This window comes from Pieris rapae, chromosome 8 (assembly GCF_905147795.1).
Source record: "Pieris rapae chromosome 8, ilPieRapa1.1, whole genome shotgun sequence".
Classification (NCBI taxonomy): domain Eukaryota; kingdom Metazoa; phylum Arthropoda; class Insecta; order Lepidoptera; family Pieridae; genus Pieris; species Pieris rapae.
This window is the reverse complement of record NC_059516.1, coordinates 2,548,854-2,573,627: the sequence shown is the minus strand read 5'-3', so window position 1 is coordinate 2,573,627 and position 24,774 is coordinate 2,548,854. Positions and strand designations below refer to the sequence as shown.

The following is a 24,774-nucleotide window of genomic DNA, read 5'->3' as shown; positions in this document are numbered from 1 at the left end:
CCATGATGGCATTTAAACTATATGTTGGCGTGATTCATAAATAAAAGACATTTTCTTTATAAATACTAAAATATAATATAAAAAATGTATCAATGTAATACTTTTTACTTTGGTTACTTAGGACATAACATTCTTTAATTATTGTCATTATATTTTTTCTTTACGATGTTCATACCTTAAATCTTCAACAAGTTAAAAACTGACTCCTAATGAGAAAGATGGAGATAGCTATTCGAGGCTATAGTACCTTTTTGAATAAGACAGCTACAATTCAATATACAATATTCAAAATACAATTCAATACAAAACATTATTAAAATTTTCATACATCTGTGTATATACTAGCATTCTAGTACACATTTATGAATATTTTAATTTTTCGCTTTTTATATTAAATTCTTCTTGTAGTGCCTCTCCATTATTTGGAGGTTGGTCGTCAGTCTCTTAAAGCCTATCTTATCCCGTGCCAGATGCAGAAACTATTCCGTAGTCGGAAAACCCGTCCACTCACTAACGTTGCGAAACCATGACTTTTACTTCTACCCTAAATTTTAGCAATTATAATTATTTGAAGGAGCTGGTCATGGCGCCATTCTGTGGCCCATTATATTTAATTTATTTATATAATATAAAAAGCGATGATTTTATTACTAGCCACTTAATATGTCTTTCTAAAATATTAAATTAACTATCCTAGTTTCAACCCCAACAGTTTAATTCCCAAAATGGGTAAGGGAGATTCCCGATGAAGCAATCAAATCACTTGCATATTAAAAAAGAAAAAAAAGGAACATTTGCCCCCAAAGCAATACCTCTAGTTACGTACTGCACAGAGTTTGAGTTCATAAAAATTGTAACTGTTTTAATTGTTTGAAATCACGTTTTACAATTTAAATATGTAATTTCAAAGCGAACAAAACTATATATAGGCTATATGCGATATACCGCATACAACTAGTTTAAGTTTTCAGAGCTTTTTATCATCGAGCCTCGAATTTAAATTAAGAACTATAAAATATTAGGAAGTTATGTTTGTGATTGTCCCGATTCCAGTCTGGATCTTTTGGCAGTTTCCCGTGATGCGGTATGGACGACGGACGTTCGTAATGTTATACCAAAGATGTCTTCATGATAACGATTTTCTTCCTGAAAATATAAAATAAAACTATGAACTAAAACTGCAGAACAATTTAATAAGAAGAATAACAGTATTTTTATTTTTTTGTTAGATTTAAAGAGATACTAGAGTGATAGGGATAAAAAAATGAGACATTGATTAGAGAGAGAATAAAGATAATTTTTGGCCAAAAAAGTTGCTGGAAAATGGAATCAATACAAAATAATTTTTGTATTTACAATTTCAGTTTGTGTTGACACTTGCGTATTGCTTTAGATTAATTTATAAGCTTGGACCCTACAGGTCGACTTTGTATAATAAAGACAATTAATGTTTTTTTTTTTGGCTACAACAATCAATTGGATACTTTAATTAAACCCTTACCATTAAAAATAGAATGAAATCATCGACTTCTGTATCTGACAGTTTTCCGTGTGTTCTGATGATCTCTTTGAGTTTCTGTTGAACTTCTTCAGCCATTTTACAGTCTCCGCATACGTAGAAATGACCTCCTCGGTCAACAAGCATATTTGTTATTTCAGCACCTTCATCTTCTAGAAGTGCTTGAACGTGTTTCTAGGGAGTGGTCACAATAAATATTCAAACTTGAACTAAATTAATATAGGCAACCAAGTACACTTATAAACGTACACGGAAAACATCAATCCCGATAAAATATAAATTTGACGAATATTTAAATGACCTTGGGATTGATTTGCTTTTCAAAAACTTTGTATGACTGAAAACTTAGCGATTAAAAAGAGCAACGGAAAGTTTCTTGCCAGTTCTTCTTGCCCGCTGTACGCCCTTGACTTGAACTGGCAATAAATCTAAATTTAGAATTAATTTAATTTCTTTTGACGATTTTCTGACGTTCCTAAGTGTACTTGTTTACCAATATGAAAAAAGTTATTTTGACTTTTACTTTGAGTTTGTTATAAAAACGAATGCGAATTTCCATGTAAAGATTGGTTTATCTTTAGTAGTAGGAATATATGTAGTACTGCTGAATTAAAAACGGAGAGCTTATTGCCAGTTCTTCTCTTCCATTCTACGCCCTTGATTTGAGAACTGGCAGTAAATGTAAAATTAGAAGCATTTAATATATATTTCTTTCGCGACGTTCATAAGTGTACATTATGTTACGTACATGAATAAATGATATTTGAATTTGAAAACTAAACCTTACCTTATTGACAGGCTCTCTTGAAAATGCGACCACGGCTTTATGTAAAACGCCATCTTTGATAGCTTCTTTCTTTTCGTCTTTATACAAATCCATTCCTCTATATCGGCACCCAAAGAATAACCATATAGGTCCATGGTCCTTCAAGTTGTTGTTTTGTATGAGATGCCTTCGATGGTGCCAGAAGCCTCTGAAGGGTGCTATGCCAGAACCAGGCCCCACCAATATGAGAGGAACAGATGTGTCGGATGGCATATGGAAGTTTGGCGCCCTGGAAACGTAATTAAAAAAATCAAATATAAAAGAAGATCATTAATTACAATTCATTTAAATAACAGTGTATCTCTAAAATAATATAAATATTTTTTGTTTTTTTGTCATTAAGTTTAATTTTATGTATGTTGTATACCTACTGTATGTAATGGTTAATATTTAGAAAACCAGCACTGAAGATGCCCCTAAAATACTGTGTACAGATGTAATTGGATTTTAGGTTTTCAAATGTTGTTTAGTGTGTAATTGTATGTAATAAAATAATAATAAATAATAAAGAAGTGTTTATTCATTTTAAGTAGGTACATTTTCATTCCTAGGTGTAAGATTTGGAAACCCTTGTAAGTAAAAAATACCTGTGTCAGGGTTCCCAGCTCTTCCATAAACAATTTAATTCTTAATTCATTAAAATAATTACATTATTTAACCTTTTTTATTTATTTATTTCAACCGTTATCAACACGCCTGCGTGCATGAGTAAGTATGTGAAGTGTGTGGGTGCAAATGTGTGAGTGAGTGAGTGAGTAAGTGAATTAATAAAGTGTATAATTACATATTAGGTCTCAGAAACAGCTCTAACACTGCATAGGGCGTGTTCATAAGCCGGTCATTTAGTCTTATTTTTAGATTGTAGACTGTGAACGGGTAGATATTAGGCAGCCTATATAAATTAAAAATTATTATTATTATTATTATTCCGCTACCGTATTATTAACTGTATGTATTTAATCAATCCGTTTTCTGTTTATGTAAAATTAAAATAAAAAAATAACATTCCAATGCATTGAATTGGGTCAGCCCTAAGATTTGTTAAGTTCATTGAAATTAAATGCAGCCAATATTTACCTCCGAATAAACGCGATGACTTCATCACCCGGCTTTAGACTTTGTAAATACGTTGAACACACACCGTAATGAGTCGGGCCTTCGCCATCTAAAAAGATTAAAAGACAAAATAAAAATACGTGACGTTTATAAGTATTTCAGTGGCGCTACAACTCTACATGAGACTTCGCCACAGATAGCTGCATATAGTTTTTGTACCTACTGCTAAAGAATTCACAAAAAATCTTAATAAATATACAGGGACCATAAAGATAACTGGGAATTGAGATGTTATAAGCGGCATTGATACTATAATATAAATATATAATAATAATACTAAAATAGGTTGTCTAGTAAGTTTAAAAGTTAATAATAAATCAGGTTTAAATTCAATGAATAGTCATTGACTCTAAATGAAAGCAATAAAGGACTCATGAAAAACAGTTTTCAGTACGTCTGAAGCCTGAGTTAGGTACATGATATAAATGCAATATGTTTATGACCATAATTTATTATCATTAAGACAATCAGTACCACACAGTTACATTTGTAAAATTGGTTATAAAGACGGTATATTTATATACGTCGTAAAACACTCGATAAATGGACATTATAATATAATATAATAGAAAGATAAAAATAGTTTTTTTAACTGAAACTTTATCGGCGTTGGTAAAAAAATTACCGTCACATTTTTCCGTTACGCGCCATCTTTTTGCTGTCCCTACAACAAACATAGAAACATATCCCCTAACAAATATATATAATAACAATAACAAAGATAATAATAATTCTATTATAATTAATGAATAATCTTTGTAGGAATAAGGTAAAATGAAATAATTGTATTATTTCTATTCATGTCTATGAAAATAAAAGCTTTTTGTTAAACTTATCTGATTTAACTTTATTTAACAAATTTCTGTAATAGTGGATCATTAAAAATAACGTCATATAAAAGTTTCATTTCTTGTGTGTACACTAGTATACGCACACATTTTCTTTATAAAACAGGGTGCCAACGGGCAAGATTATGCATCTATTGTTAAGTGTTTCCACCGCCCATAGACACTCTAAAGGGCTCGCGAGTGCAATGCCGTCCTGTTAAGTTTCTGAGCTAAGCTTTCGCAACAATCAGCAGCTATACAAATACAGATTCATTATTGGTGTTCGTATTAACTTACTCTGTGTTTTATATATAACTACGGCGACTGTAACGTGTATCCTGTTTGGGTGTGCCAACGGTGAGGAAGAGATCGAATAGAATCTTGGCTGAAGTGGAGGCAGTAATGCGGCAAGCACAGATGCCTGAGGACGACATGATGGTATCTGCTGTAGTACTTCAGCGAGATTGGGATAGAAATGATATCTCCAGTCGTCATACTTGTTTGAGTCCTGTAAAATAATGAGGTAAAAGATTTTTAATAGTTGATATTAATTTTGTTATAAAAATATGTTAATTACTTAATACAGAGTTTAATTAGGTTTACAACAAATTGTCTTTTCGTACCTGAATGACCAATATCAAAATGAGTAAGTATAAATATTTGTGTTACGAATTCACAATTCGAAAAAAATATAACATCGCAAATAATAAATATAAAATTGGTAAATAAAATGATTGTGAGAATTTTCCAGTTTTTTAGTTATGTTTATTTATACATAAAGAAGACCAAAATGATGCATTACGTTCAATTATTTCAATACATAACAAGGCTAAATTTCCCAAAGGAATAGAAGTTATCTACATACGCAGAAATTGCTCAGAAACCCCCATACATTGGTTGCTTCCATTATAAAAACAACATTTTAAAATCAATTTCATAATATTTACCTCGATTAATTCTGTGAGACATGCCGCATCACTTTGATCGCTGCACACACTCGCCAAGTACTTCAAAACTTTGGTGGACGGAGGCGTTGTTATGTCTAGGAATCTAGTAAATAAATCCCGTACTGAGACAGCTGGTAGGCGTTCATGTTTCTCCCATGTTTTTATTGCACCTTTAGAAAATGCAAAATAAAACTTTTTTAGTGATTTATTTTTTTATAAAAAACTACATAAAAGAGGCCTAAGACCAGTCTGTGATACCTCTTGTACTAAGACGGTCTTTGGGAATTAGAGATAATAAGCTACAAATTCGTATACACCTTCATGTTCGAAAAGTTGGATCAGCCTAATAAAATCTGTTGTCAACTTATATGAAGGAGTAAAAGTAATGAGTAGACAAAAGATAAACTTGTACATACCCATGGGAGTGAGGGTTTCTTTCATCATCTGTAGTTGTACTGGTTTCTCAAACGCATCAATTTCTTTCAGTCTTGATAATATAGTGTTTACAATTTCCTCTCTGTTACAAGCCATTATTCCTATGTGATCTCCTGGTTCATATTTAAACTCAACCTAAAAATACAACTCCAAATAAGACTGTATCCTACCGTGTAACATAATTGTTTAGTTTGTGCACAAACGCAACTTAAAATTAAAAAAATGGTAGCGACATCAGTGATACGCACATAGAGATAAATTCATCGAACTTGCATATAAAAAAGCTATTGTAAGTTACAGAGCTCATATAGGTGCTATATAGACAAACCGTGCCAGCTTTTTAAGGTAATAAATATTTTACAAAAATGGATCAGGTATTCCATTTAGACACTTAAACAGCCTATACGTAACAACTAACTCCCCTATTGATAAAGAACTTATGAAATAGCTGTTTCTTTTCGTCACAACTAAAACACAATAATGCAGATAAAGACAAAAGCATAAGACTTAAGTTATAAGAGTGCAAAACAATGAGGTAATCTATACTTGGTCTTTGGTACCAACTGAGATTTAACTATTATATATGAATAAATAAAACATAATATATATATATATATATATATATATATATATAACATGTCGCATATCGTTTATAGCACTGTATTATATTATGTATTATTATTTTGAAAAAGACAAAAGCATAAGACTTAAGTTATAAGAGTGCAAAAACAATGAGGTAATCTATACTTGGTCTTTGGTACCAACTGAGATTTAACTATTATATATGAATAAATAAAACATAATATATATATATATCTCGAACGAAATATATGACTCGAACGAAACCTTTTCCTTTTAATATTAAAATACTCACATCAACTTTCATATCTACAAATATAGTTGCTCGATCTGATGAGTAGTCTCCTAAAGGCTTATTTTCCTGTACTTTGCAGGATATCAGTGTCTTCTTATAACTCTGTTCCAGCGCTGATATCATTGGAACATTTTTATCGACATTACTAAACCTTACTGTGTCTTTGGTAATCGGGATCGTTCCGAAGGATTTTTTTGCATTTTTAACGGTGTCATTTTCCTCTAAACAAAATGTTTCGCATGCAATCTGAAATTCAGTCAGTGAAGTATAGAATTTGTGTTAATTCTGAAGTAATGTTATTGGTTTAAAGGGGTTATAATACCAATAATTATATACGTGTATGCTTAACAAAATATATACAAATAATAAATAAATCAGTGGCGCCACAACCTCTTTAGGTCTTGGCCTCAGATTTTTGAATCTGTTTCAGGATCATATTTAAATCTAATAGGCAAGTAAGTGATCAGCCTCCAGTGCCTGACACACGCCGTCGACTTTCTAAGACATGTCGGTTTCCTCACGATGTTTTCCTTCACCGTTCGAGCAAATGCTAAATGCGCACATAAAAAGAAAGTGCACAGCCCGGGATCGAACCTACGACCTCAGGTATGAGAGACGCACGCTGAAGCCACTAGGCCAACACTGCTCTTTATACAAATAAATAAATTTGTTATATATTTATTTATTTATACGAATTTTTATTTTAAGGTTTACTATTAAAAAGGCTGAAACAACCACTTGAGCACTGTCAAATAAGTCCAAGTTTAAGAAAAAAAATTGACAATTCTTGAAAGTGATTGAAGTTTGAGTGACGTTCTAAAGTACGGGCTTAAGATAGACTCATTGTATGTATCAATATAGAAAAACTTGAATAACCTAAAGTCAATCTATATTTTTAAATACCTAGATTGATTATACTTATTATTGATACCTAGATGTACTATCAAAATGTACTTTTTTTCAAAATATAAAATGTATACAAATTAACTAACTTCCCTAAAGAGTACCTAACAATAATATAGTACTTTACTACTTACATGAAATATATTTGACGACCAGGTCTTAAATTGTTGTTCTTGTCCATACATTTCATCGCCACAATTGACCTCTAACAGTCTCTCACCCCCGAGATCTTCTAGAACTCTGTCAACTGTTTTACCAAAGAAACAGAATTTTGGATACACGCTAGAACCTAGCGCAAAAACTGCATAACATACGTTACTTAATGGTCCTATGTGTTCTGCTGTTGACGTTCCCCCAAGACTACCTGTAGAGAATTTAATCATTATCAGCATGGACCTATGAAGAATCTTTCCGCCATATATAACATCTTAAACTATTATTTAAACTTTAAACCTCAGTTGCTCGACCTGTGTACAGTCGCATAGATCACTTTTGGTGCAACTATTTATATGCAATTATTAAATACATTGCAAAAAAAAGATCATTATAAGTATGCATTAGAATGTGTAAGATTCAGGAAAGATTAAGAGGGAACAATTTTAAGTAAAAAATATTGTGTAAGGGTTCTCGGCATTTTCATATTTTTTTTCCTAACACACGTGAATGTATGAGTGGACGTATGTGCATATAGGTAGAAGACAAACAAATACTATAAGAGATGCATATGCAATAATTATATTTTACTGTGACATAGAAGACATTTAATTCCTTTTACTAGCTAGAGTAATGCTAAGCGAATTACTAATTTCTTTATAATTTTATTAACTATGGGCAATAACAAAAAAAAATATCATAGAAACAGATATGATCTAACGCCTATATTTTTTTCGTAATAACAATTGCCTCATGTTGAATTAATTCTCTAATTTCAATCGTTGAATATGTTCGCAGATGCAAATTATACTTTTAAAAAATCGTTCTAAAAGGAAACTCCATTTGTGTATCTAATTTACGTTAATATTGTGTACGTGTCTGTCGACCTTACTTTTATTAGATTCCAGCCGAGTCAGTGATCGCTTGTATTCATTATTACTTCTACTGGACTCCAATCGAGATAACTGCCTCTTGTATTCATTGCGCGGTGTCATCACACTGTTTGCCCTCATTAAAGACTTTGGCGTTGGGGTTTTGTAACTAAACGAAACAGTTCAAAAACTTTACAAAAAGAAATTTTAAAAGAGACCTAACAATCCCGAAATTTGTAAATAATTTCGTTGAATTTTCGCATCTTTTCAATTGATAACGATTTTTAACCTTGGGGCGAAATCTTATAGAGGTTTTTAGGATTTCAGTTTCAATTTCTTTTATATACAAAAAAATAGGATTAAGACCTGTGTCAGATATGACCTCAGATTTATTACTCCAACTTTAAGAAGAGATAAAAATAGATATACTGATTAATAAATGTTTACGAAGATTTTTTTTTCATTATTCGTGAACCTTTTGTATTCTATTGATAATATGAACGTTGTGTAACTATACTATTATATACTAGCCTCTGGTTTTTATGTAGATATTATATACATAGATATTTTATTTAGGAAATAAGATATTATTTTAAGTTAATGAGCGCAATGAAAATTACTTATAAACTGTCTTTTTCTTCTAGTATAAATCGAATCGTTTATATAATTTTATTTAAAGTATTAATAAAAAAAAAGTGCAAGTGTGAACAATTTTTTTCTAATTACTTGTTCAAAAGATTATATAAATAACTCATTAGTGTAAAATAGATTATATTTCATTTCAGATTGTTACGAAACCGGGCAAACAACGGAAGCATATTGTCAATATCTTACAAATCTGTTCACATTTAAAACGATTATAGACTGTTGCAAGGATATTTTAAACAGGGTTATAAAAGAACATCAGAAATAACTTTTCTTTTCTAGCCTGCAATTTTGTAGTATTCTTGTGTGAACTTACCCTGCACTGTCTAACTGTTCATTTTGATTCTTCTTCTCATTATACAGCATTTGAAATAGATGTTCAGCAAAAGTCTGGTAAAGACCACGTAATTAGCATAAACTAAAGCAAAATTTCATTCGTAGAAACTGCAAAATGCCCTAATGAATGTGCGAACTAGTTATATTTTAGTTCAAAGTATATTAATCATATGTTTACTTATAAACACAAATATGAGCTCGTGTTTGCAAAGTTCAAACAAATATAAATTGTTTTGCGAAATATACTAACTTACTCTTTGTTGAGAATCGTAAATATAGTTTACAAAGCTTTGCTATTATTTGTATATACTTATATCATAAGGATATGCAAGACATTTGTGTTTCTGTATGTATGTTTGTAATGTTTTCACACAAAAACTGCTGGACCGATTTCAAAAATCTTTCACCATCAGAAAGCTGCATCTTCACTGACTAATAATAATGCAATAATAATCCAAGATGTGAAAAATAAATCCTTAAAAAAATTGTAATAGCGTGCGCTGAGGTAACTATAATTAATGATAGATAAAAAAATGTGCAGTATACACGTATTGCAATTTGTATCTACAAAAATAATATTTTACCCATGGGCAATTATATCTTGACCTATCCCAAGACGGACTTCTAAAACATATAGCTATTTTGCTGCCATGAAACAAACGTCAAATGTTGTGTAAAAGGAATCTCTAAGACACTGTTAGTGTTTATGAATTACTATTATCCGCGCTATCTCCTAAACTATCAGGAAACCTCAGTAACAAATTGTGCAAAGTATTGTTTACTATAAGACATTGTAATATATTATATAGAAGAAGGCTTCAGTAATTCCACCTACATATTTGTATACAACATTCAAATATTGCTACAATCTTAAAAGGCAGTAAGAATAATTCGTTTAATTCATAGCAAACACGTTCTTAAGTTCTATACAAACAAAAGTTTATTAGTACTTACAACGCCATTCGCAGGTGGCTCGCCATTGCCAAAAGTTGAAGTTACGATAAGAAGGAGAGTTTCGTGCTCTATCGAAAACATATCGTAATCTGCCATACATTGGACCTGTTCAAAGAATCTATTTCAGAACTTTCGATAAAGTTTGTTTGGGAGCTTATCAATTGATCTCAGTGATGACTTAGCTTTGAACTTGAATTCCCTGCATTGTGGATAATCTTTAGAAAGTTCGGTAAATATAAATATATATTTGCCTTGACAAATTGCAAAGTTATATTATATTTTTATATACATATTTTGAAATAGCTTTTTATTACTAATTTTCTTGATTCCAATTTATTACAAGAATGAGCCTCATTACAAAAGGCATATACTTAATTATATTTTTAGCGTGATGAATGTGTATCTTGAATGAATCATTTTTTTATAGAACAGGGGGCAAACGGGCAGGAGGCTCACCTGATGTTAAGTGATACCGCCGCCCATGAACACTCTCGATGCTAGAGGGCTTGCGAGTGCGTTGCCGGCCTCAAGGATTTGTACGCTTAATAACTTTGACTTATTAATTTAGGTTAACGATTTATCTACTTCCATCTTGAACAAGCGTATGCATCTGAATGGTTATAATCAAGAATACTGCTCATACAAACTTGCCTGAGCGTTGAACGCGTATCCAAATATAGTTCCTAACTCCTTAGCATATTGTTCAGATTTGCCTGTTTCCGTTGCATACAGAATAGTTGCTTTGATACGCTTAGACAGAGCCTGGCTGAATAGTTTCGAAGTAAACTTGACAGCTCGTGCAATTTGCTTGAAGTGGAACTTCCTTCGAGGCTTGTTACCATCGGAGTTGGCCCACTGGTGGGTCTTCCAAGCGGGTTCCTAAAGACAATGACGTAATCCCTATAATCTTTGTCATATATTTATATATTTAGGATGCATTTAATGCATCTTGTTTTAGTGAGTATATCATATTCTGTAGTCTTCAAACAAGTTTTGTTTAATATTTTATGTTAGCGATTTAATTTGACACAATAATACAAAGTTACTTCGCTATAAAAATAATAATGATCGAAGAAACGAATAAACTCTGGGTGTACTTTAAATGTCGATTAATCATTCATTCCTATTCAATAAAAAATTTTTCAACCTTCTATTGTCTATTTTAATATCTATATTTATGTATGTATCTAAGTCGATCAGAATAAAAGGCTTTATTATTATATTGTTAATATAAATATTATTTATTAAATAAAAATAAATTCACGGAAATATAATTTTGGGTCACTTATATCATAAGTCGCATTTCATTTTATGACAACTACCTCACTTGCTCGACAAATGGGAAATAAAATTACCATTGAAATTTTTTCAGCAACGATCTAAATAGTAATATTTTTAATTAGCTTACTTGATAGTCATACGAAGGCCTTATATGATACAACGCCATCTCTTGATGAAATACTGATGTCAGTGAGGAAGACATCGGTGGCACAATCCATATCCAATCAGATGGGCACCCACCCCTAGAACAGAGATTCTTTCTTTCAGTCATATTCTTCATTTCTGAAGGTCGTGTCTTCGGCAAGCATCTACGCCTGGGTAGTACGACCCGTAATGACCTTTACTTGAAACGAAGAAGGAGATCGGCCTTGAAGTCTGGTGCCCTCCACTCAGACTGTCACTATGAGGTTTTCTAGTCTGGATCTTTGCGTATTACATCCAAAAATACTCAGGGTGCGTTGACAACAAAGTGTCGACAGACGATTTTTTACTTGCATTCGCCTCCAACACCGCAGAGAGAGCAGAGATACAAATTTAAAAATGTCTTAGGTCTACAAATCAACGAAGTATAGTAGATTGATCGTGCCGTACCTATAAATATATCCATTACTGTTTATACATTACCTGCTCTTGTTTTCATTGTCCAAATGCTTTATAAACTGATCCGATGCAGAGTGGTGGTCCACTATAGACGCATTGTCTCTATGAAAGCTGTGTAATACGGCGATGTTCACCTCAACCAAAGCTTTGTCCTTCCACAGAGAAACGTAGGAGCTTGTGTCTAAACCCATTTTCTGTGCAACGGACTGAAAGAAAACGTATGGCGATTTAGCTATTGTAACAAATTGCAAATATTAAAATTAGCCGGTTTTTCGATACAGTGAAAAGTAAAATAAAATTTATTGAAATGTTTTAGAATTAAAAAAATATATATTAATCTCGATAAAATGGCGATTTTTTACGGAGATAGGTACTAATACATTCACCATTATAATCTCGTAAGTGTAATAAATAAGAACCCATATTTAATAAAATTTCTAATTAATTTGTCTCTTTCTGCCAAATTATGTTCACGCTATGACTGAAGGAGACGGAACTCTCCTTCCACTCTTTTTAATTTTATAGTTGGTAATTAATGGTATGTTTAATATGGATTTAATGGTATATTTTAGGACAGGATAAAACGTTTTTTACCTCAATAATGTTAAGTCGGTTTACGTCGCAAAGATTCCGGCAACCTATTTCAGTACCCATATACCAGCCATTGAAGGCTGTGGCGGTAAACTCTAAGCCGCCACAGTCTAGGCTCATATTGGATACTGCTGGTAATGCGAACCAGCGAAGTCCCAGGTCTTTGAACCAGTCATACCTAAAATAAGGTAAACTCATTAATATATTATTTATAAGTTCTAAAACAACGAATATAAAACACTACGAATTTCCATTAACATTTTCTAACAGAGTAAATAAATAAAGAGCGCAGTGCGGCCGAAAAAACTGGGAAGAAAATTTCAGCCACTCTTTTTAATCGCTTCTTTAAAAACTCAAACCCAAATTGTTTCTGGTGTGTGATTGTTGTGTGTGCTGATAGCATAATAACTTACTGAGGATGTTCCATATGCACTTCCATAATGATTTCACGGGGAATATCAAAGTATTCAGGATCCTTTCCATCAGCTGAGAGAACCAAAGGTAATATATCCCAAGCGGTTCGTGGTGGTTTCCATCCTAGTTTTATGCAGACCTACCATAATACACAAAATGATTAATAACTCTCTCCATATTAGCATATAAAAAAAAAAAACAAATACACAACTAAACGCAATACTCGCCGAGCGAGTTCGCTCATCTTGCCAAAGCCGCATACAAATTATCTAAGAAGTCTATTAGGTATGAGGGTGTGCAATTATTTATTACCGTCTAAAATTCGCAATATTAGCACGTTTAACCTATTCAAAAAGGCATTAAAGATGCACATTAGACTGAACATAGTGGACTAAATTTGGGACGACTAATGGCGACGTGTATCTCGCTAATTTACATATAAAGTTTCTCATGTAAATAAAATACATTTTTGTAATGAGAAATAAAGTTCTTTCAACATAATGTATTCGGTAGTACTAAAGAAATGCATTATACATTTTTTTTTATCCAAATATAAATTCGAACCCGTCCACTACTAGCCATTTATGTAGGACATATAGGGTTGCTCATCTAAAGCAAATAATATAACCAATGTAGCTGGGCATAACTCGCGAGACGTTTTATATAAATGAGTATGAATTTAATTTAATTTTTTTTTCAGCCCTCTGGTATTGGGAGTGTCCATGGGCGGCGGTATCAAATAACATCAGGTGAGCCTCCTGCCTGTTTGCCCCCTGTTCTATAAATAAAATTATACATATTGTTACTGAAAATATAAATATAAGAGATGAAAAAAATTCCCTGGACACATTGTGTGGGGAGTAGATCGACATAAAAGAAACATCGTTCATCGTTGGTAGTATTCACATTTTTCATGTTAGAACTTGAACCGATAAATCAAGTTTTTATAACGAATAATAATTATTGTAGACGCAGGAAAATGAATGATAATACTTCTTAGAACTTTCGTTTTTATAATCGTTCAGTCATTAGCTTATACTATTGTCTTCTCCTTCCTGTTACCAAGGCAATAAATAATTGACCATCAAGGATTTTCCGTCAATACAACTGCTGTTAAGTTGTAAAGAATATGAACCTTAGATTTTAATTTACTACATACAGAGTAACATTATTACATAAAATTAAGGCTAAGAAAGCATGATTCGACGAAATAATATCGGCGTCAAAAAACGTGTTAGACGTGAAAAACGCGGAAAATTTATTTCGTTTTGAAATATTACCATGATTGTATTGTTGTTGTCTTTCAGTATAAAAACAAGCTAACTAAGAGACAAAAATACACGTAGAGGATACGCTTAAAAGCGACCTTCACATGTTTAATTTTTGACGTTATGTATATTAGTATTGTGTGGTGTCTATTATGCGATGAATCATATTATGGTCGGCTAATATAATGTTTACTAAGTAGAGGTTTATTTCGAAGGGACTACATCATAAGCTACGCAGTATATATCTACGGAATGTAGTCAGACCAATACTGTCAACTGCCATTGTCATTATATAAAAATGCCCCATTAAAGAAATAGGGCCCTCTGTTCGATTGAGCAGAGACTAAATAATAGACTCTAATGTGGAAATTAAACTTTTTCTAAAGAATTACATATGACATAGACTAAAAGATTTTTGCTGTCTTGCTTTCTCCTTATTGTATCTAGTTGTATTATACGGAGGTGTATTTTGTCTTATTCTCTTTTTCTGTGAATTGTCTTTATTTATATCTTTTTGCCGTAATTTCTCACAATCTGTCAAATGATGCCTCAAAAACGTGAAATGACAGTTTTTGTCTTAAATTAAATAATTCTCGTAACTTTTTACCTCTGTAAACTCTACTCTAGCTGGGTCACCCAGCACTGTACCATCCGGCTCAATATAGCCAGCGTACGTGATGAGCTGTGGGTTCCATATTCTATAGTCATGATTACCTTCTGTTCTCTGAGGGAAAATTGTTATTGCAGACCTGAAAAATATTCATTTAATAATTTTTTTAATATTATAAAAGTAATAATTTAACTCAGGGATAATGCTGTTGGAAAAAAATGGAAATCGCCCCAATAGTTTGAGTTTATGTGTTATAAACATACAGAAATCTTTCCCCTTAAAAAATTAAGTAAAGATCAAACAAAATTTTACGAAGCGATGCCTTATTTTCATCTAAATAATCGTGTTGTTTGAATAATAATTTATTACAATTACAATGCGAATAATTGGCAATTATCAGAAAAGTTGAAAAGCATTATGATAAGAGTGTTTTAATCTGTATCGATACAGGGACCATACATATAAAATTAAATGATTATTAAAATACTAGATGTGGACGCGCGTACAAATTACAGCTCCACTACGACAATAGATTCTTTTTTCTGAGTGGTTATCTTGCCTGTACCGTAAATTTAACATGGCTAAGGGCCGTATGCCGTATAATACCGTTTCACAAGGTATGGATAAGGTACCACATAGCTATGCAACACATAAATATTTCGAAAGATAAATGTTCAAAATAAGATACTGCGCGTTTCATGACGAATAGCGCTATCTGACAGTCGTGAAACGCAAAAATACTGTTTATCCTACCAATAACTAATAAATAGCTTATTTGGAACTTATCCGGACATTGTTAAACAGACCCTAAGACTCAAAAAAAATGAGTAAAAACAGACATACAAATCTGAGGCCAAGACAGAATGTGTTGCTCTACTATTTTCATTGTTACGTTTGAATGAAAACAGTATCTCACCAAAATTTTTATTATAATGTTCGTAAAAGGATAACATAACCCCATCATTCTCACCCCGTTATGATAAATTGCGTGACAATAAATCAGCATACAAATGCGTAGCCCACAAATAGAGTTATTACCTTATATTTCCCTTATTCGTTGCATATTTTATATGATTACAAAGCGCCTCGAACATTCCACTCGTTGTGGTCACCTCTCTACAGTCGAATATCTGTGAAACGTTTCAGATTAGTTTAGTCATGTGGTATAACAGAAATTTGCTGAATGGTGATCGTCGCGTTTGCGTATCAGTTGTGCATCGATTTATCTATCTATATGTGCTAACTCTTTCTTTATAGTTGGCAAGTGAAATCTTAAAACTATTATTATTGTCTCACAGTGCGCCCGAAAAGTCGAGCAAGATCTATCTTCGGTATGGACAAAACTAAAAGCCTGAATTAATACAATGTATTTATTTAAAACATACGCAAAAAATCAAAGCTAACAGATGCACTAAAACACGCTCTAAGGCTAAAGTGGAAATGGGCAGGTCATATTGCTAGAACGCGAGATAGAAAATGGACGCTGGAAGTAACAGAATGGACTGGACCTACTGAAAAAAGATGTATAGGACGACAAAACAAGAGCTGAGAGACATTATAGAATTAGCGGGAAAACTGGATGAATGTTGCTCAAGACAAAGAGAAATAGACAAATATATAGGATTTTACCCTAAAAGGAGTCATACAAGAACTAGACCACTAAAAAATAAATCTAACATAAATTTATACTAACACAACTAATACTAATACTAAGGAATGCAAACTAACCAATTGTTGTATGGATTAATAAAGCTTTAATAATAATAATTTATTTAAACATATAAGATTTGTTATATTGAGAAGTACACTATAAGAAGTTGCTAGGTTAGTTAATTACGTAATAACTTAAGACAGAGAGTCCCCTAAGTAGGGACTGTATAAATTGACCGACTTGGACCTCGCAACTTTTTACGGCAGAAGAACTGCGTTGCGAAACTTGTAAAACAATTACAAGTTATGTTTTTGTTGGCATATAATATTCTTCATATTTCTTACTAAAAAAATATAAGAATTGTTTTGTTAAAATAATATTTTAGACATTGATTTTGAAACAAAAAAGTCATACGAAAGTGTATATTTTGTACGTAACATTTCTCTGGTAATTCAATTTTTGTTTTTTTTTTTAAGAGCGCATCGTGCTATCTATCTTCTGACAGTGAGCAGATAAGTTGCAGGAAGGTTTGCGGGTGGAGATATTATTCGTTAGGAATATCTATCATAATAATATAAGCTCAGTCAATTTTGCTGAGCCCAGGGTTTTTGAAGAGCTTTGTGGGTAGGATAATTTCCAGCCTAGTCTTGTACTTCTGAGTGTATAATTTTATTTCCTCTTTGACTGTTAAATAAAAATATTTTCAAGCGAAATGTTTTTCTTTAAATGGTCTGAGATTGTGTTATACTAAAGTGATATTATGTTCAAACGTTTTGTTTCGCTCGTTATAAAGTTAATTTTAGATAAGCTTGTTAAAAGTTATAAAGGGTGTTACACCGCATAAGTACGGTGTATGGTAACGACAAACTTTCAAAATTTTGAATTTATGTAAAATATCATTGTTATAAGAATCTCCCTTAAAATAAATCTACCTAGTATTCAATAGTTATCGAGGCTCTATATATCGATTATATAGCCGTGAATGGTACTCAAAGTCACCTAACTCACAAAAGAGAAAAATGTATTTTGCATGTATCAAACAAGTCATAAAGGTATCTATTACAAATAACTTTCATTAGAATTGTTAAAGTCATTGTATCTGATTCACTATTTTCAAAAACTGATTAAAATTGTCGAAATCCAACCTATGTATATATAATGTTCTTTCCCTACTTAGTCAAAGAGGTGGTACAAATATTTTTTACCTGTAACTTTTTCCATTGTATTCTCCCAATGCATCTAGCAGCATTCCTCCATGCTAACTTCGCGCCGAACACCAATTCTGGCGTCTTCAATTGATATGTCCCGCTAGCATTTATCTCTTTTTCTACCTCCTGTAGTCTTCTCATGTGAGCGTCTGTGTTCTCTCTATATCAATAAAAAAATATTTTATTACGACATATATAACTACAAGGTCGTGTGTTTGAGTCCCCGCTGTGCAGTGTTACGTAATAAATCAAGTATTATACCCGTACGGTGACCAAAACGTCGCGAAAATAACCTGATGTAGCTGCAATTGTGATACACAGAAGGCTGATAACGTGTTAACACATTAAGTGCTCTTTTATCGGATCCGAGTGGAGCAGGGTCATAGAAGCGCTGCCACCCACTCGGATCCGTGCGAGGGTCCCGTTCATTTTTTTAAACTGTGGCACATCCCTAGTTCTTTTCCCAATATGCTGTATGCCGACCATTCGGTTCCGAAAAATGTTTTATTTAATAAAAATAATAATATACATTCGTACATATTTTCAAACATTCTTAGTTACTTAAAGAAATTCGCCACAAGAAGTTTTGGTTTCCGGCTATTACTTTGTATCCATTGTTTAAGCATTCAATGTGTTAAATATAATAGAAAATCAGCCTACCCGAAACAGAAATTAAAATCAAATTCAGTAAGTAGCTCGAGGTTTCTGGTGTGAGTTTTCCCACTTCTCTTGGAAATGGAAGGGAATGAAATACTCTCATTAACTCCAAGGTATCATTTGAACATGTTAAGTTTAAATCAGTCAAAGTACACAAAAAAAACTTACCGTCGTATCGATGTAAAATACTGTCTTATAAATAATGTTGCATCTTTGATAACTTCTTCTGGCATTCTGTGGGTATTTCCGCGGCCCGGGATATCCATAATACTGCTTTGGCAAACTTTCTCTGAACATTTTGTGTTCTGTGAAAAGATGTTTCGCGTTAAAAATACAGTTTTGGCTGTTTAAATAAAGTATACATTTTAATTAAAATGCTTTAAGTTTGACTAATCGTGTAATATAGTTAATAACTACTCCGAACTATGTAATCTAAATTGACATTATCCAAACTATGTAATCTAAAGATTATTTTTCATCAATAATTTTTCTTTACAATTCACATAATAATATATATAAGTAGGAAGTTAAAACTTTTTGTCAAACTTCATTTTCTGGCTTCTATTGTTCATGATATGATTACACAGAACATTATTAGTGATCTGTAATACGAGATAAAAATGTAACAGTCTTTATTGCTAACATATTAATCTTACTTGAGACTGCAAAAAATATTATTCAAACTTTTAATAGAATATTTTAAACGAATTTTACAGAGAAATTAATTTTTATTTCAATAGTTTTTTTTTAAATTAAAAAACATATTAATATAAAAATTAATTGAATACTTTAAAGGATTTGTAGTTTTATTGTTTGTAAAGTGTTAAAGCGATACACGCTAAACGTCCGACAACACGACATATCGAAACGAAACAAAAATGGAAATACAATTAACATACAGATATAAAGACAGTATTGGGGTGGGGCATACAATATTGGCACGATTCATATGTCATTTTGTGTCAGCAATTGGTTTAAATGATATCTGTATTTATATTTATAAATCAATTTAAAATTTATTCATTATTTATTTATTAAATTAATTTTGGTTATCCACGCAACTACTCAAGTAGCAAGATTGACAGTTATTATAATTTGTAAACTATTTTAAACCATAATAACAGGTATAATAATACTAAGAGATATACTAGTAATAACACCGCTTTTATAGTATAAGGAAATTTATAAAGCAAAGTGGAATTTCAGCATTTTCTAGCTCAGATTAATACACGGCACCTCTGAGATTTAGCTTTTGCAACCTACGGAATGCTTTTCAGCTACATTATGTTGATAGACATTATTTTAGCTGCACAAATTTGAGAAATACCAAACGTTTTCAATACACTGACCTAAATACGCAAATCATAATAATCTTTGAAATGATTATAAAATCACGAGTTACATTGTAGCAATGTACGAATTTTATTTTATATTTAAAATTTGTTTCACATTAAGCTAAGCTCCTATCATTGACAAACCAAACAGGTTTCAACCTCTTTTTTAGTTGCAGATATTTTTTTACCCCCTTTAACATCACGATTAACAAGCCAGCATATGCCACTTACGTTCATATATAATCATTTTCTTGAAAACATGTGCGTCTACTCAAATTGTTCAATTGTTTCTCTTCGCAAGCGTTTGTAAAAATTTATACCTTTTGGTTTATAAAACTAAACCAGTCTAAATCCACTATTTCAACAAGCGCACTCTTTTGTCTTTCTCTGTTGAATTGTGTTAACCCTGTGATGAAAAAAAACTGATGTCGTATAAATTAGGGAAAAAGTCTTTAGTATTTCAACACATTGAATAATTCTCCACACCTCTAAATTAGTGTTATACCTTTGTCCAAAGAAGACCATTAAAAGTTAAATATTAATAGTAAATTATTACTTTCTTTTTTTACGAGAATTGCCTGGACTCATGTTAATAATAATATTTCTCTTATCTTTCTTTTCATATAACTTACCTGTTTTTTATACTATTCATACAACAAGGTATACCAATAAATAAGATAAAAAAGGAAGTGCTGTTTGATTTTGGAAGTAGCGAAAATTGAGCCAAGTAAAGTGCATTTAAGAGAAGTTAAAATATTTGTCGTATCAACAAACATAGACAAGTCAAGGACTAAAGGTAACATTAGCTGTGCAAGCATCAGATACAATACAAATATGAATTACATAGAGATATATTTTATACTCGTGGTCTTTTTTTTTACACTATTATCTGTAGCTGTGTTCGTTGTCCTACAAAAAAACTGTACGAAAGAAAAAAATATGAAGTTTGTCTGGCGAAACGATTTCTTTTGACCAATCACATTGAAAGTGTTGATAAAAAAATTATTATAGTCCAATTGAAATTTATGCTTACGGATCTTTTATATATATTTTTACTACTTCTAAATCTTCGTTCAATCACCACACTATAGGAACCTTTTTAAACATTTTCAAAGGATTTTCGTCTATGTTGTCAAATGGAATAATAGGTTTCTAATGGAAAACATCTGAACCTTGCCTTTATACATAGCAGTATAAATTTACCGAATGAAAAAATATTTTGTATTGAATAACAAACAAACAAAATATCTTTATTCATCTAGGTGAAAAAGCAGACTTATGAACGTTAAAAAAAATTAATTAATTGTAAATTTACATTTACTACCAGTTCGCAAATCAAGGACGTAAATATAGAAAAGTCTTAGGTAAGAAAGAGACCAATCTTAAAGATCCCGCTTAGAACTTAAATGAAATAGTACCTATGTGAGCAAAAAGCTCAAAATTACAATCAATTGAATGGGGTATCTTTCGTCTAAATATTTCTATTGTTACCAAAGGCGGATTCAATGAATCAGTCATCATCTAGATATAATCATATCTTGATATTTTTTGTGCACAGATCGCCTCGTTGCACGTGACTCGAACGCAAGAGTTTCGAGTACCTACAGCTGAAGAAATGGAATAAATAATCAATATAAATTTAATATAACCCCTTACACACATCTCCACATATTTTCGTATGTTATTAAAATAAATTTATTATTACTCAAAGGTAATGTCATATAAGCCAAATCATTATGATTTAAGTTTAATTGTCTAATTAAACTAATATTATGCATTAAATGCTTTATGATTAGTTTTACATTGTAAACTAATCTTTACCTATTTATAAAAATAGTTCGCGTCATTATAAGTGATTTCGTTTTTATGAATAAAATATTGCCAGTGCTTAAGATAATACAAGACCAAATAGAATTCTATAGATATATCGATTCCTGAAAAACACTCGTAAGGATATGTAAATAATGTAAAATATAAACATAGAGATAATTATTAAACGTAGATAGATAAAAGAATAAATTAAGTTATAATTAAAAGACTGCACCAAAGTATTCATCAGCTCAGATTCTCTACTCAAAAAAGAACAAAATCTAAGTTGAAAGAATGACTTATAATTTTGGAGTTTATAATTTTCCGCCTGCTCTGTGGTTGCATGAGCAAAAAGGAAGAAAAATGTTGTCAATGTCGCAGAAAAATGTGTTGGTTGAAAAAAAATCAATCAGAAATATTATTTTCCTATTGTTTTGATTGGTATTATACAATAAATTCTATATTTTTTTAAATAATAGTAAATAAAATAAAAAAAATCAATGGGTGATTACGGGATAGTATACTTCTATGTCATGCAATTTGAGAATTCCCGTCCCATTTCCCAAGTGAGTACTGCGGAGCTGTGTTGACTGTGTGGAATTTTAAGAGGTGTGGTGCAGATAAAAGTAGATTAGTCTTCAAGGTATCTTAGGGCAAGGGCTATCAAATCCGTATTTTATGCTGTCTTTGGGGACGAATCCTGTTTAGTCCAACCTATTTACATTTATATGTATAGTTTATATAAGCCCAGATACGACTCTAATACGACAAATATTTTTTTGAATAAGCTTTATTAATTATTGGCTTCAAATCCCATGACATATATGGATTAATTATATAATTTTCATGGGTGAGCTATAGTTAAATCTTTCAAGTCTATTTAAACTCTTTTATACACTATACTAACACTTATTTTTGTACTGTGTTTAGCTTTTCTTACAACGACATAAAAAAATATGGCTTAGAAGTTTAATCTGTAGTCGTCTTTTGTTTCAAGCACTCGGAACATCGAGTAAGCTAAAGCAAGTATTAAATTCAGAATGAGACCCGTTAAAGTTTTATTAAACGTTTAAAGAACTTAATATACACGAACGAGGCACACATCGTCATCTTCTTATTTAAGCCTAATCATTCTGATATGTATCTTTAATATCCTTTTGGTAAAACGCGCTAATATGACATTTTTTAATTGATTAAATAATTTCACACCCTCATACTTCTTCAAACATTTGTACGAGGCTTCGGCACGATAAGCAATGTCGACGAGTATTTTGTGTATTCTATATGTATATTTATAAAAACATAATTTTAGTAAACTAGTAAATATGTACAAAATGAAAAAAGTATCCAAGCACTTACTGAATTTTATATTTCTTTTCTTTTTTTACGTTCATAAGTGTACATTATGTTACTTACCTATATTAATAATTTTTTTACTTTTTAGGAATGAGTTGAGTGAACTTGTCAGTTCACTCAACGGACAATAAAATAGTTACAAATTAGCAAAGTCCTAGCTACAAATATCCGAATATTAATGGTTTAAATCTACACAGCATTCTCAGTATGTAGCCTCGTTCAATTCCCACACAAGGCCTTTGTGACGCCGATATCGCATTGATATCAAAAGCAAACAAATCTGAATAAATATTGTCGTAGGTGATAACGCAACATTCTAATAGCACTGTATTAATAGGAAAATCGTGTTCTCGTTTAGTAGTGCATTTATGAAGAATGTCACCTGTGATTTCTATGGCGTATATATCGATACTTGGAACAAATTTGATTAATGTTACAGGAGAAAAACGGGCAGGAGGGTCACCTGGTGTGATACTGTCGCCTATGGACACTATTTTTAATTGGTTCAGTAATTCTTGGTGTTCCACATGGTTGTGTTGCGCAGCAGCATTGCATTAAGAAACGCTCAGTTTTGGAATGACGGACGTCAAGGTGATACGGACGGTATTTTGTATTCTGCCTTGCCGCCCAAAGTTAAAACTCACCTGGAGGTAATAGTTCGAACAACTCCTCTCTCCATGGTAAATGGGTTAGATGCAGAGACATCCCCCATTTCTACGCAACAGCAAGGGATCAAGCCGCTCGGAGAGCGACTGGTGGTCGGCGATTCAATTCGCTCTTATTTTAAATAATATATGTTTGAGTAAATATGATCCCGTGATTTGTAATTGTTTTGTAGTCAAAACATACTATTACATACTTGTTTAATTCTCAGATTTAGTACTCTTTTCCAATCCGGAAATTTGACCAAAGTTATCCTAAGATGGCCCAAGGCACTCATTACTAGCATATAATTTAGTCTGTAATTACTGTATAAATAAATTCTGTTATGTGTGCAAATAAATGTAAAGTAATGTGAAATTATCTTGTTTTTAATCAAGTCAATTACCACTTAGACTTTGAGAACTGTGGTTTAAGTCTCAAAACCTTAGTTCTACATAAATAATGATTAAACTCAGTAAACCCTATTTCAGGGTTATACTTTGACACAGAGCTTCAAGTTGTTGAATAATGAGCGTTCTATTGTAAGCTTTACTTTCCAATCCCTTGAAATATTGACTACGATTTAATATAGGCTTCACTTTACCTGCAAAAAGTTTTTAATGTCTATATTTATAAGGGCCTGTTTCACAATGTATGGATAAAGTCTCAAATAGCTATGCAACACATAAATTATTCGAAAGATAAATTTCCAAATAAGATACTTCGAATTTCATGACGTATAGCGCTATCTGACAGTCGTGAAACACAAAAATACTATTTATCCTACGAATAAGTAATAAATAGCTTATTTAGAACTTATCCGGACATTGTGAAACAGGCCCTAAGAGTTTTTATTAATTCAATTACATAACTGAGAAACTACTGAAAAAAAAAATATTACGCGAAAAAAATAAAAAAATAAATAAATCAGTGCGCTACAACCTTT

At 31.7% G+C, this 24,774-nt stretch overlaps 1 protein-coding gene across 1 annotated transcript in view; it reads right to left on the bottom strand.

Moving 5' to 3' along the window:
* Positions 1-64: 64 nt before the first annotated feature.
* Positions 65-24,774, bottom strand: part of LOC110995634 (nitric oxide synthase) — a 36,930-nt gene continuing 12,220 nt past the window's right edge. Inside the window, exons 2-22 of the mRNA XM_022262891.2 lie at positions 18,856-18,992; positions 18,028-18,190; positions 16,210-16,301; positions 15,169-15,310; positions 13,293-13,432; positions 12,883-13,057; positions 12,313-12,494; positions 11,816-11,930; positions 11,059-11,286; positions 10,408-10,512; positions 9,434-9,507; positions 8,493-8,641; positions 7,582-7,811; positions 6,545-6,790; positions 5,652-5,805; positions 5,236-5,405; positions 4,586-4,796; positions 3,423-3,510; positions 2,307-2,574; positions 1,502-1,693; positions 65-1,146 (exon numbers count right to left, since the gene is read on the bottom strand). Coding sequence (XP_022118583.2) covers positions 1,027-1,146; positions 1,502-1,693; positions 2,307-2,574; positions 3,423-3,510; positions 4,586-4,796; positions 5,236-5,405; positions 5,652-5,805; positions 6,545-6,790; positions 7,582-7,811; positions 8,493-8,641; positions 9,434-9,507; positions 10,408-10,512; positions 11,059-11,286; positions 11,816-11,930; positions 12,313-12,494; positions 12,883-13,057; positions 13,293-13,432; positions 15,169-15,310; positions 16,210-16,301; positions 18,028-18,190; positions 18,856-18,992 — 3,381 coding nt within the window. The 3' untranslated portion in view covers positions 65-1,026. The remainder of the gene's footprint in view (positions 1,147-1,501; positions 1,694-2,306; positions 2,575-3,422; positions 3,511-4,585; positions 4,797-5,235; positions 5,406-5,651; positions 5,806-6,544; positions 6,791-7,581; positions 7,812-8,492; positions 8,642-9,433; positions 9,508-10,407; positions 10,513-11,058; positions 11,287-11,815; positions 11,931-12,312; positions 12,495-12,882; positions 13,058-13,292; positions 13,433-15,168; positions 15,311-16,209; positions 16,302-18,027; positions 18,191-18,855; positions 18,993-24,774) is intronic.